Consider the following 13,929-nt stretch of genomic DNA (forward strand, 5'->3'; position numbering starts at 1 on the left):
TTTACAGTTAATAAAAAGGTTGTGATAGTAAATTTTTGAAATAAATATCTTATATCACATAAGTACAATTTTTGTTGGGAATAAACTAGTCGTGTGCTCTGGCCGTAATTTATTTGCGTGTGCACGTGGCTCTGGTCATAATTATTCATAGTTCTTGTGGACCCAGGTCACGACAGGAAAGTATGCAGGAATTTGTTTCGAAGGATAGTGAACAGCTAGATTAAAATATGTTAAAAACAGATGAATAGAATGGATAATATGAGAGAATATGCAAGAAATTGTAAAAATCTTGATACTCAGGGGAGGGGGGAACAGTCTTGAAAGCATAGGGGCCTTTATGACGATAATTATTATGGCTCCAACACTGGCATGTTGACTGCACTAACCTCGACTGGGGTTGCGAGCAATACTACTAAGTAACAAACTATACTCCTGCTAAATAGTATTCATGCAAAATGTTTGCTTGACAGATTACCCACTCCCTTCCTAACTTAAAAAAAAAATATAAGCTATGACACTTTTGGGCCAATTTCCGATACTTCTATACTTATGTTGATAAAACTATTACGAGTAAAGAAATTTCAATAATTTAGATTTGTGAAAAATATGGGCCTCACGGCGGAAAAAATCTACCTTTGCAGAATACCTGACAAAAAAAATTACAACCAACAAAACTTATTATCTGTAGTTGTTCCGTAACACAAAAAATATATACGATTTATACATGGACAAAGCGGCTATCGGTGCTCCAGCCCATCAATGTTATATTAGAGATGCTTACAGATACCAAGGGGTCTTGGGGGCTATGCAATCCTGCATGCATTAAGATTCCTCCTGAGAAGCAGACACTAAGGACAAAACAGTTTACCTTTCAGTTTTCCCATTCAAGCATAATCCTGCTTACCATGACAATGCGCTGTAATATAATTTCCATGGTATTCATGAAGAAGCAGCTACAGGTGGCTTACATTAAGCTGGGGGAGACGGCTATGAAAATGACGGTTTAATTACCAACGGCTAATCTTGAACTGGATCAAATTGACAACTTGGCTTATTTGCATGTTTGTATGATCACCGGTATTGTGGGCGCTTCTGGTGCCAAGATCAACGGTGTAGGGAAGCTTTGTATGTACCGTTTTTTCGTCTTAGAGTTAATACTGTATAATCCCTTGAACATATTGAAAAAGTCTACCTAAAAACCTATTGTTTCTCTTTAACCGTTCATGGTCTTGAAACATTATTTTCCATCTTTGGAGGCTCCTGCCATTTCTTGCAAGCGTAATTGTGTGAATCCTTGCTTAGGGTAACAAAAAGGATTGGTTTTCTGTTGAACTGTTTAATTGTTTGGCAATTGAGCTGAATTTTTGCTTGCTAGTCCTTTGACCATTGACAACTGTCTTTCGGGCCTTTTTTCGTAGTTCATATTCTTGAGGGATTGTTAAAGGTTTGTTTCCAACTTTCATAGCTGGTCAACTTTTTTGTCAAAATTTTGATACCTCATTATTTTCTCAAGTTGACTAAAACAATTTCGAGACAATAGTTTTTGCTAAGATCGCAACTTGAATATTTCTAGAAAGAAAGAAACAAAAGGAAGTTAGAAATAAAAGATACACAGAAAAAACAGATACTTTACATGACGGCTAGCAAGAGAAATAGGATTATACATGCAAAAAGTAACAGCTTGATTATCCTACATCTGCCGGATGGTTCCGTGTAAAATCATAATTTTGAAAGAACACAGAAAGCTGACTCTGGACTGGGTCAGTGGTGTGGTGTAAACCACACCACTGTTACGGGAGTTCTTTGTTACGGTGTGTTGTTACCACACACACCACTGTTACGGGAGTTCTTTGTTACGGTGTGTTGTTACCACACTGTTACGGGAGTTCTTTGAGCGGTTACAATGAGTTCGCATAGAAACCAGTCTGAGAGATCTCTTACCTTTTTGACTTTGTCGTAAAATGGAGATAAGCCCAAGTTACTCACCGAAGTTTGGTTTGATTAAGAATATGTTAAGTTTGACACTACCAAAGAGATATTAAATTGTAAAATAAATGTAGAAGGAAAATATGGGTTAATAAGAAGCTCCTTCTCTTTTTCGGGTTTCATGAACCACCTGGTAATGTAGTCGGTTGATGAATATAAGATCCAGTTTATGCATGGTTCCAGACTAAACCATTTGTACGTAAGGGGATTGAACCTAAAATACCTAGAATTTTTCTAATACGACGTATGCGCATTTTATAGCCAAGACACTGAAGTTGATGTTGTTTATTGACACCGTAGAAAAAAAAAGGTTTAGAGCAAACCATGGCACCAAAGATGAATCGATGTTTGTCATGACCTTACATTATGATAATTCCTCATTAAAGTTAAGTGAGTTGGTGTTTGAAAAAGTGTAATCATTTAAAGAATACTTGGTTTTTGGATATGCCAACATGATCAGAACTACTCAAAATGACTTTTAGGTCATCATTTTAAATTTCAGGGGATCACGGAAGGCTCATCGAGTAAATTTTGTTCCTAGAGATGCCTTACTCCCTTTCTACTTGGGTATAGGTAAGCATATACTCAAAATCTTTTATTCGCACTCCGAATGTTGCTGTAATAAAGAGGGGAGATGCCAACCCCTAAGCCTCCCTATTATAGGGCTATTAAAAATAAACTGCTACAGTTTAAGGGAGGCAAAGGGAAAATCTCTGTCTCCATATTGGTAGACCTTTCACAAAAATTTGGCCCTAAGAATTAGGGTTTTGGAGGTTGAGGCATCTTCAAATGATTTTTTTCTATGATTCGAATTAACCTTCGAAGTTTGCCAATTCCAAAGAAGACATTCATTAGTTGAATTGACCTCAACAGTAAATTTAGCGGAACTGAAAACGATATTTATCGAAAACAGCTTAAAACCGATAACATTATAATAAAAGATCAGCTAGTTTGATTCATCCAAAGAGAAGGGACAGATAAAATGCGTCATTAGCAATGGACAAAATTTGTACCCAAATTAATTTTTTAATGCTCATTTAATTTGTGACTCAATATTTTGAGATTGAGTCACCTCTTTGCTTTTTTTGTATGAAGGTGGCTCCTTTTTCTGACTTTTTTTATTCAATTTTTTCTTGAGTCTTGAAAAATTAGCTCTTCTTTTACATTTCTTATTACTTGAGACGGCTTGGCGGTGGGCCTTACCGAGATTCCAATTTCCCCCTTGTGTATATGATTCACTGGCTGGGTGTTATCCTCACTGCTGTTTTGTCCCTTTGATTCTTATTGTTTTATTTTATTTATTTCCTATTGAAAACTGTGGAACTACGCACAATATGATTTGATTTTGGATATCCCAAGACAAAGTTCAATAGCTTTATTTGTGATTGAACTGGAAATTCAACTTTTAACATTTATAGTGAATAGATCATGCACGAGACAAAGTGAAATAAATACAGCAAAGGACGCGAGAGAAATGCCGTAGACAAATGAAGAAACCTGGTGCTTACCTTTTAATTCCAAGAATATTTGTTGTTTCTAATAATTTAGATTAATAGGAAATTACAAAAATTCTATGTTTGGAAGCATTAATGGACAAAATTTAAAATAGGATCTGTTGAAATTTAAAACTTGCAGATCCAGTTCCAGTTCCGAAAATTGTTGAGAGATATATGGAATGTCATCAAGTCTTTTCACCTGTTTGACTCCTTCATCGGAAAAACTGCCCACTTGAAGCACTATTATCCTCTAGTCAGAAAACGACGAGTCCACGCTATTATATACAATAACATATTATTATTGATTGTGGGAAGTGTGAGTACCTCAACTACCTATCCTCAGCAGTTTAAAGTCACTTGGCCGGCTGGCACCAATACGGCTGTATATGTATAGATTTGAATAAAACTTGCCAAAACAAAGATTTGGCAACATGGACAAAACGAGCGTTAAAATTTAAATACAGATCTCGTTTGTGACAGATCTTGTGAGTCCTGTGGTGGCCCAGTGGATTTGACCTTAGCTTGGTAATACGGGACCCAGAGATCGAATCACGCTGCAGGGCCGACGCAGGGACCTTAGTAGTCAAGAAGCGTCGTTAATTCTTAAATAATAAAAATAGATCTTGTGACCTAGGCTAATTCATGAACTAAAATAAGCTAAGCTGGTTAAAATATGCTAAAACATTAGGCTGGTATTATCTACTTGCAGAAATTTAAAAACTGGACTATTGGATCTGATAATTTGGTTAAATTCTAGTTTATAGAGGTTTTGCTATCTTGAAAATTAGTTGATCTAGGTAAACGAGTCTCTCTGGGCCATATTCATAGCAATAATGATCTCCTGGGAAGGTATTTTGAAGCACCTGCTTCCAATTCTTCTTCCTCCAAAAGGTAACAGCCTTATACAATAGGCATATCTGTGTTATAGATTTGAAAACTTACAAAATAGATGATATCTGATCAAATCAGGAACACAAAAAGCATTTTATTTCTCATACCTTTGCTCAAACCTGATTTATAGTGTCTAAAGTCCTATAAATATATTTTTGAAATTCAAGAAAATCCCATGGTCCCATGGTCATGGTAAAAACAGGAAAATCATTTTTTTTTAAACCAAGACCAATAAAAAAAAATAATGAAAACTCAAATTTTAGGTAGGCTTATGCTAGCCTAATAGGCTTTGTTTTTATTTAAAGCTTAGATAGATACTGACCTGTCATGTATACTGTTTTTCACACCCTAGACATAAGAAAAGGCAACCTATCTTCCCATGGTTTGTTTTAGGCCCTAGATTCAATCACAAAAGCTACATTCACCTAACTCAACTAGTGTTCAATATAGCAAGACTAGAATTTTACCAACCATATTGTAAAAAGTTTTAGAAATATCGTTTATGGCTTAGACTAAGGGACAAAAGAAGAAAAGCAGAGACAAGGCCCAATGCTGTAATTAGAAGTGACTTGTTAACCTATAAAATTAAGATAATTTAGCAGTAATTATGGACCTATTTTCTCTCTTTGAGGGCAATATTAGAATAACAAACAAATAGGCTAATGCCATTTAGCCTACATTCTTTCTAGGTATAATCTATCTTAGGCTAGGCCAAACATCAAGGAAAATAATAAAAAGAAATTTGGTAAAATTATAGCAAACAGTATTTTGTATAAAGTGAATATACTACTCAATGCCCTTTTTATGCTCTTTACAAATATAATAATTGCTTCTACCACATATTCAGATTTAAGCACTTTTTGACCTCTTAAAAATAACCTAAATATGGGGTCATTACAAATCTACAATAGTTTAGAAACAAATTTGGGCTATATATTTGCACATCAGGGGGTGTGGGTAAAGCATAGCTATATTAAATACATAAACTAACCATTGCTGTATTTAATATAGTTAAATTTATAGCAAACAGTATAACTGGTGTTCATAATAGCCAGCTTTCATATTTTTGACCAAAAATGCATGCTTTTATTTAAAATTTGATGTCAAGGAAGAAGAAAACATCATAACATTAGAGAAATTAATTTATCCAAATTAATATTGGAAATTCAGTGCTTGTGGATTATATAATATTAAAAAAATAGATTTATAATGAAACAGTAAGTTTGAGATCAATGTTATAAGGTATTTAAGGTTTGAGACCAATTTTCTTAGCCCTTTTTATACCCCATATTTAAGTCATTTTTAAGAGGTCAAAAAGTGCTTAAATCTGAATTTCTGGTAGAAGCAATTATTATATTTGTAAAGAGCATAAAAAAGGCATCAAGTGGTATATTCACTTTATACAAAAGCCAGTAATACTGTTTGCTATAAATTTACCAATTTTTTTAATTAAAATGGTAACAATTATGATAGTATGAATAATAGAAATCATCTGCATATAATAAAGGGTTCTGGTAAAATTCTAGTTCAGTGACTTTTAACTATCTTGGAAAGGGGTTTGGTTAGGATAATGAAACTTTCAAGGATGGGTCTAAAGGCTAAAGTATATCCCAAGAAGGTATTCTAAAGTACCCACCTCCAGTCCTTCTCACTCTTGAGGGCCCTGAAATGTGCCTACATGACAGGTCTGTACCTATTAAAGTTTTGACAAAACAACATTTTACCTTAATTGTCAGTTATCAGTTACTTTTTCTCTGTCTTTAGTTCTCAAAATGCAATTCCTGTTATTTCAGTAGAATTCTGAGCCATATCAATGTTTTTTTTTTTTTTTCAAAATTTAGGAAATGTATTTGTATATCTTTAAAACTTTATAAATTTGGATTCAGCAAAGTTGTGAAGCTGAAAACAATTTTGCTGTACTTCATTCAAGGAGAAGATCTATTCTTACAAGCTTTCACTTTTATAATACACATATTTTTAAAATGTTATCAAAGGTCAGTACCCTCTAGAGAGAGAGGGAGTAGAGGTACATACTTCAAAATACCTTCACAGGAAATACTTTAGCCTTTAGACCTATCCCTGAAAGTTTCATTTTCCTAACCTAACCCCTTTCTGAGATAGCCAAAAGTCACTAAACTAGAATTTTTACCAAGGGTTCTTTTCTGTTACAGCAACCCTACTCAAGAATTACACTCTGTAAAACATGAGAAAAAATGTATAACTGGTTTTTCATCTGTCTGTATTAAGAGACAGTTAACTTGCACTTGCTGAAAAACAAGTGACAGGTGACCAAATACAGTAGACCTATATAATTTGGTTTATATATTTTTGCATTAAGTTGGGGGTTGGAAGTAAATTATTTGGACATGATGAATTTAGAAAATAATTCTTACATCATAATATGCAGAATAATTATAGCTTACACATTTTGTATGCAGACCTGCTTTATTTAGGGTTGCTATAACAGAAAAGTACCTAATAAAGCAAGAATTCTGCTACTATGGTGTTTCCTTTTGAAGTTTACCTATAGCCTATGTATATATCTGACCCAATAAGTTAGGGTTTATAGCTTTATTATAAAATTGCTATGGCTGTATCTGGCCCAATTAGGACAGGGTAGAGAACAATTTTTATGGCAAAGAAGATTGTGTTTACAGAGTGTTGAGTACTTATGTATTATACCAACCATACATTGTTCTTGATCTGTTTAAAACTATTTTCTCTGTCTGTACTTGAAGATTATCATCATGGTCTGAGTGAGATAAACTACTATGCAGCCATATTTTAATTAACTATTAATATATATAGAGTTGGTTAGGTTTTTAATCTAATACATAAGTATCAAGTGTTAAACAGGAAATTTGAATGGTATTACCCTTTTGTTGTTGTAGATTTTCCTTCAAAGAGAGAATCTTTGTAGTTAAGTTCACACAAGATTCTATTGTTGACATAGGAACAAGGTTAACACATTACCTAATTTCTTTTCTCATGCTCTTTCTAGATATAACAATTATTTAACTCATGAATACACCCTCTCTTGATGGTCCAATATACAGCCATAAGATATACAGCTGTACAAGACTAAAATAAACACTTAAACAACAAAATTCTTACTTTATGATTCACAGCACACAGAATGATGTGGTTGGTGAAGAAGTTGAACTTCTCTGGCATTCTGCAGAAATGTCAATACAATTTCTTAGGGTTACCTTATGTTCTGGTCTGTTCACTTTTAGCAAGAATAGATTTGATTGTGTCACTATTTATCATTTGAATGCCATGGTGATGTCTCCTCTCTTCCTACAGTACGTTAGGGTAGGGAGGCCAAACCTTTCTACTCACTGCCCATTGACAATATGTTGTTTGGAAAAAGGAAGCTTGGTTGACCTCAGCAAAATATATAAAACAAAACAGCAATTGCACAGGAATGACAAAAATTCTATCATAATCCTTCAGAAACAGAGCTCCATGATTTGTCATGCGATGAAGGAATCATGCCAAGTTTTGTTTAATCATAAAACATTCATCTGTACACACCCTCACTAATCAATCACAATAAAAACACTTCAACTCTTGAATCATACTCTGTCATTCATACCTCCACATATAAAACAAAAATACAGATCAGCTATTGACAATTTGCTACCAATAAACTTTCTTCTTAGTTCTTGTGTCATACAAAACTCAACATGGAGACAGGCAAGGACTATTTAGAGCTTCTTGATGACTCTAGAGTGACAACTTATCAGTGAAAACTTGATGACCTTGTTTGCCTTTGCAGCTTGCATCCAATAGAGACTATGAAATTTAAGCTTGTTGTCAATGATTATGCCAAGATTGTGTTCTTTCTCAGAATTCTGAACTGGAATATCAGTACCTACAGAGTTAACCATGCGCTAGCTATAGCAAGGATTATTTGGCCAAGAAACAGGATTTTATATTCTCTTTGGTTAAGCTCAGGTTCTCATATAGAAGAACAATTTTTGGTGAAAACTGCTGACCCAAGGAGTTTGGATTTGTCTGCATATAGCTCCAAGCCATTCTTAACCACCTCAGGAGCAACATTTATGTAGAGATTAAACAGGGTTGGGCCTAGTTTGGTTCCTTTCAGGACTCCTTTCTTAGCAAGAATTGATGCAGAGTAAACAAGGTCACCTCTTTCATCAACATCAAGTGGATTTTTATCAGGTAGAAAGCTATGGATTCAGCGGGCATTGTCATTGTCTATGTGATTTACAGACAGCTTTATGATCAGGTAATGATGGGATATTTTATTGAAGACCTTAGCCTGGTTGAACAGTAATGCATGCATCAATGAGAAAACCCTCTTCCAGCATGTCTGTTATAGTCATAGAGTTGTATTAGATTTGTTTCAAGGGACATACCTTTCCTGAAGCTATGCTGACCAGTAAAAAGGAGGCCATTCTTCATCATATGTCCAATGGTGGCATAATTGACTGTCTCTTTGATAAGATTGGCCACAAAGGCAAGGCTAATGGGTTGGTAGTTCTCTGGCTTCATTCCAGATTGTTCTTGAATATTGAAGTAATTATGGCTATGTACCAGTCTTCAGGTAGGCTGCTAGTTTCAAGAGACAACTTGAATAGCAAACAGAGCAGCTCAGCTACTATATCAGCAAGTTATTTAAGGAGCCAGTTGAGATTAACATATTTACTTCTAATGCTATCCCCGTTCATAAATCATTTTTAAATCACTCTTGATATCCAATAGATCTGAATATGCAATGCAAAACAACAGAGAAATGTATTAGTTAGGGCTAACAGTCATGACAGTAGACAAGTATGGTTCTAAAACAGGGATGCTCCAAAATACGGAAGAGTAGTTGCTAGATATTTTCCAGAGAAATTGTTTTGGATGCTCAACTGACTGACCATATCTCAAATACTAAGATGTATGAAGTATGTGGTTTTAATCCTGCTTTCGTGGGCTATAATGAGAGGGAAGGGATCCCCCTCCCCCCTCATATGGTTCCTAGGCATAGGACAGAAATCAGACAAAAAAAACACACCATTTAGTAGTCTCTCCAAATATAATTGTCACTGCTGTTGTAATTGCATCCCAGCTCTACCCCCCCCCCCTTCTAGTGAGACCAGATATAGCCATATGCCTTAAACTGTTACAAAAGCTTACTTATTTTTTTCAAATTGGCTGTATTTGCCATTAAAAACCAACTTATGACAATGAATAAGAATAAAAAGATAATATCAACAAATAAAATCAGCAAGCTTGTGTGTATATTCGATGGCTACATTTTATTTGACCAGATTAGCAGGCTAGGGGGCAGGGACACAATTATGAAGGCAATGAATATTTTATTCAAAAAGAATACTGTATTTATAACTTTAGGCAACTTCTTTTTTTCTATCTGATTTCTGTCCTGTAAGCTAAATTAACAAAAGCTATTAGGAAATGTTATCAAAACTTTCAGGAATGGTCCTAAGCTCAGTTTTTACAGTATTCCCAAGAACAGTTGACCTCCTTCCTTTAGGGCACTTGCTTTCAAAAACGCATCTAGAGCCAATTAAGCATCTAGGAAGGTATTTCCAACATATCACCAACAGTCTATTCCCACATATAATCTTGACGTTTCAGCTCTGATTGCATGACACTCAAAGTTAGGTTAAAATCGCTTTAGATTGTTGCTAAAATAAGTTTAATTGTTGGTTTACATCCTTTTCTGAGCTAAGTACTCTTTTAACAAAGTTCTTATTATTACATTCAGGGATTTTCTATGTATTAGGTTTTCAGACTTGTGTCCAATTTAACTGGATTGCAAGAACACCCCCCCTCCTCTTTTAGCGCTTATTTGATGTAAGTCAAACACCAATTGTGAAAAGTGTAGATAGTCTAATTTGGTAGGTTGTAGTGCAATCTTAAGATATCAGAATTTAATCATTACCCCAACTAGTACATTTCCAGCAAACTGTTTTTTTTTTAAATAATTTTATAAAATATTGGCTAGGATTAATATAATAATGTCTGATATTAAGCATAGGTACACTTATGTACCACATTTATTGGAGAGAGAGAAGAGTCAGTTGATAGCTTTGTTTGGAGGGAGTAGAAAGAAAAAAAATATATTGTTCTATGGATTTATTCTTTTGAAAAATCCCCTCTCTCCCTTGTCCCTCTGTGTGCATATATAATGTTTAGGCTTTACAACTTTTGATTTCTTAGCAATGAAGATAGTCAGTCATTCTTGCTTGACTAATTTTCTATTTCAAGAGATATGGTTCTCCTTTTAAGAATCATTTTAATAACAATATATGTATATACTTAGTCATTCTATCCTGTATGTTTTAGCTCTAATTCAGCAGCTTGGTCATACAAGTTTTTTTTTATGTTGAAAATGTTTTCTTTTTCAGTCACATTTTGCTGTAAAGCAGTGTCTCTTTACCCTAATCAATTTGATTGAAGGTTATTTTCTCTAAGATGTTCAAAGTTGGAGACAAAGTTTTTGCAAAATTAAAGGGATTCCCACACTGGCCAGGCAGGGTAGGTTTTTATATTTATTTATGCAGGTGGTAATTATATTCTGTTAACAAAAATAATATAAATGTATATGAAAATTTCCCCAAAGCAACAATAACTGTAAATTTGCTGTGATCATCCACAGTAGTTGGATTCAAACTAACAGGGTCATTCATACAAGACAGACAACTGCTATTGAGCCACAATGGCATATTCAGTTATACATTCCATTATATTCAAGTCGAAATCCCTACTTGGAATAAATTTAATGTATCGGATTTTTATTTTTCTTCTTAATATGCTGATGTACCATTATTCAGTTTGTACAACTATGAAGTACTTTTTGAAGGACTTTTGTCGTCATCAATTATGGTGAATCATCTGGTGACTTCATTAAAAAAAACTAGAAGATTTTAAAGAAAATTGGATATTTGATAAGATTAGTTGATGATTAATTTTTTTTTCTAGAATTACTTAAGTGAAAATCCATCTGGCACTAAGTAGGCCTAATTTAACTTGGGAAGATCCTGGTAGGTTAAGCAGGTTAGCTGGCTCTGAGATATAGGCCTAGTTTGACAAAATTATGCTTTCTTAACCCTTCTCTGCATTTTAAAGTAACTGAAAAGACAAGTTCAAGTCAGGTGTTTGACATGCTTGACTTGCAATCCTACGCCCTTTGGTGTATGGGCTCAAGTCCTAGTGTTGCTTATAATTTTTTTGGGATAGGGTTAGTATTGTGACACTGAGCTCAGACAGAGTTAATCCATCTCCAAATGGATACCGGAAAAAATCTGGAGGAAAATATGAGAAATATCAGATGATTTGCCCCCAACTATCCATAGCACTTGTGACAGAATGCAGATAATCTGCCTGTTCCGTGTGGAGCATCAGTCTGATTGCGAAAAAGTTAAGGAAATATTTTGAATAGTCAATTATACAGCAGTTTTAAGCCAAACAAAGTCGCCAAATGCTGGATGATTTTGATGATTTTTTTTTAAACTAACACAAGTGTCCACTCTTCTTCTTCTTCTGAAAAACAGCACCTGGAATCCAAAATAGACTCCTTTCAGCTTTTGGCAGGTTCTCTTCTGATTATTGATCTGATATTTCCAACATCATTACAATCTTGATCTTAACATTTTTTTATTTCTTCTTAGCCCTACGATTATAATATATGAAATTCTGCCTGGTTAACAGATAACAAACACAATAACACAAAACAAAAGGAAAAAAAGGAAAGAGAGTAATTGGTGGCTTGTGTGAAGTAAGAATAGTCAAGCTACCTGTTCTGTTTAAGGTTCATATACCAGCTGATACCAATATAGCTCTTCCTACCTGCTCTCATTCTCTTCTGAACTTGAGAACTCTATTGGTAAACTGCCTCAAACAATATATGTATCCATGAAAAAATCATAATAATTATTTACAGGCACCTTTCATTTCCTATATTAAAATTGGCTTTAAACAGCTCGTCTCAATATCATTATTTATCTTTAGGCTCTCAGACATGTGTTTGATATTTGCTGCAAGGTGTGTTGTGCTGTTGCATTCAAAACAATGTGTTGCAAAGTCTCTGGCAGTTTTGAACAAAATCTACTGTATAGGTGGCCCCTTTTATTAAATTCATACTCTTCCTTTCTTCTAATTAGAGAGTTACTCTTTCTTCTGAAATAAAAAAAAAAACATTAATTTCCTGCAAGCTGAATTTGAAAATAGGAGGTAGGATCCGCTTCTAAGGTATTCTCTGTCATGTTTTGTAACATGGAGGATGGGAGCTGGCGTCAAGATAAATGGGTTTACCACCGTAAAATTCTCAAACGCATATCAGCAATTTCATTACAGTGTATACCCTGATGATTTGGATTGTGTTGAAATCGGATGATAATGAGTTTCTCTTGCATATCAAAGAGAAAATTGTTAAGGCAGTACAAATCTGAGTCAGCAACTGACTTGTGTACATTAGAAATCAATTGTAAAGCTGACTTTGAATCTGAGAGCACAAAACTCTTTTTGACGAAGGAGGTTTCTCTTTAACTACCTTAAGTTCCTCAGTTATAGCTTTGACCTCAGCTGTCAGGATGAAAGATCTATTTGGCAGCCTTTTACAAATATTCAAAGAGTAACTTAGGATATTCCTAGCTGAAGCATCTTTGGACCTTTTTACCAAACCATTTATGTGAAATGTAGGAAGTTTGGGTAGTCAGTTAAAACTTTCTGTCTGAAAATTAACTTAATCTGTGTGAGAAAATAGCTTGACTTCATGCAAAATATAGCTCATTACATCATTTTTACAACTGGAAACTAGTTCAGTGAAAAGAATCCAAGAGCAGATGTGTGAATTGTTCTTCAAATACAATTACATTTTCTTCATTAAACAATTACATCCAAAGGTTTGAAAAGACATCATAACTGGGCCAACCGCTTAGATTTTTGTGAAGTATTTGGTTACCAGCATGTTGCATTGACGGCATACCAGTTACTGGCCAAACCTTATGACTTAAGGCATGGTTGTGAAAGCCAAAGGCTAATTTTACTGCCTTTGGAGGGTTTCAAAAATTGCTAAACTTTTTTTTACAACATCCCCCTTATGCTTCAATACCATACTCAATTTTGGAGTGGATAAACCTTTTATAAAAATTAAGTAGGACTGGTCATGAGCTGGTCCATTTCACAAAAAAAAAACATTTTAAAATAGTTAGCCTTTTCATGCAGGATTTTCAACGGAATCAGATTGTTTTCTTCCAAGTCGGACTGTAGTCTAAATGGATACCAACAAGCTTGGGATAAGGGTCATAATCAATCTCATTGCTATTAAACCATATTTTGGAGGGGATATATCCTTTTCTTTTTTAAAGATAATAAGCCATAGACAAAACCATAGCTCTTTCATTATTTGGTTTGCTTCGGTTGGCATGTCATTTGTATTGGTCCTAGAGCTCCCAATCAAAATATCATCAGCAAGTTGAGCAATAAAGGGCTTGGCTAAGTGATAACCCCTACGGAATTCCTTTATGTAGTGGATAAATATTAGAGTATTTTCTATGGACTCTAGCTTTATAATACC

The 13,929-nt window shown here is 34.4% G+C and overlaps 1 protein-coding gene across 4 annotated transcripts in view; it reads left to right on the forward strand.

The window, feature by feature from the left end:
- Positions 1 to 3,916: 3,916 nt before the first annotated feature.
- LOC136034843 (hepatoma-derived growth factor-like) overlaps positions 3,917 to 13,929 on the forward strand; it is a 40,531-nt gene continuing 30,518 nt past the window's right edge. The window contains exons 1-2 of one of the 4 annotated variants that reach the window (XM_065716302.1): positions 3,917 to 4,007; positions 10,760 to 10,889. In XM_065716302.1, the coding sequence (XP_065572374.1) occupies positions 10,827 to 10,889 (63 nt within the window). In that variant the 5' untranslated portion in view covers positions 3,917 to 4,007; positions 10,760 to 10,826. Of the gene's footprint in view, positions 4,008 to 4,206; positions 4,228 to 5,569; positions 5,591 to 5,741; positions 5,831 to 10,759; positions 10,890 to 13,929 lie in introns of those variants that run through there. The other 3 variants (XM_065716304.1, XM_065716305.1, XM_065716303.1) reach the window with 3 other exon arrangements.

The sequence above is a fragment of the Artemia franciscana genome, chromosome 13 (genome assembly GCF_032884065.1).
Source record: "Artemia franciscana chromosome 13, ASM3288406v1, whole genome shotgun sequence".
NCBI classification, from domain to species: domain Eukaryota; kingdom Metazoa; phylum Arthropoda; class Branchiopoda; order Anostraca; family Artemiidae; genus Artemia; species Artemia franciscana.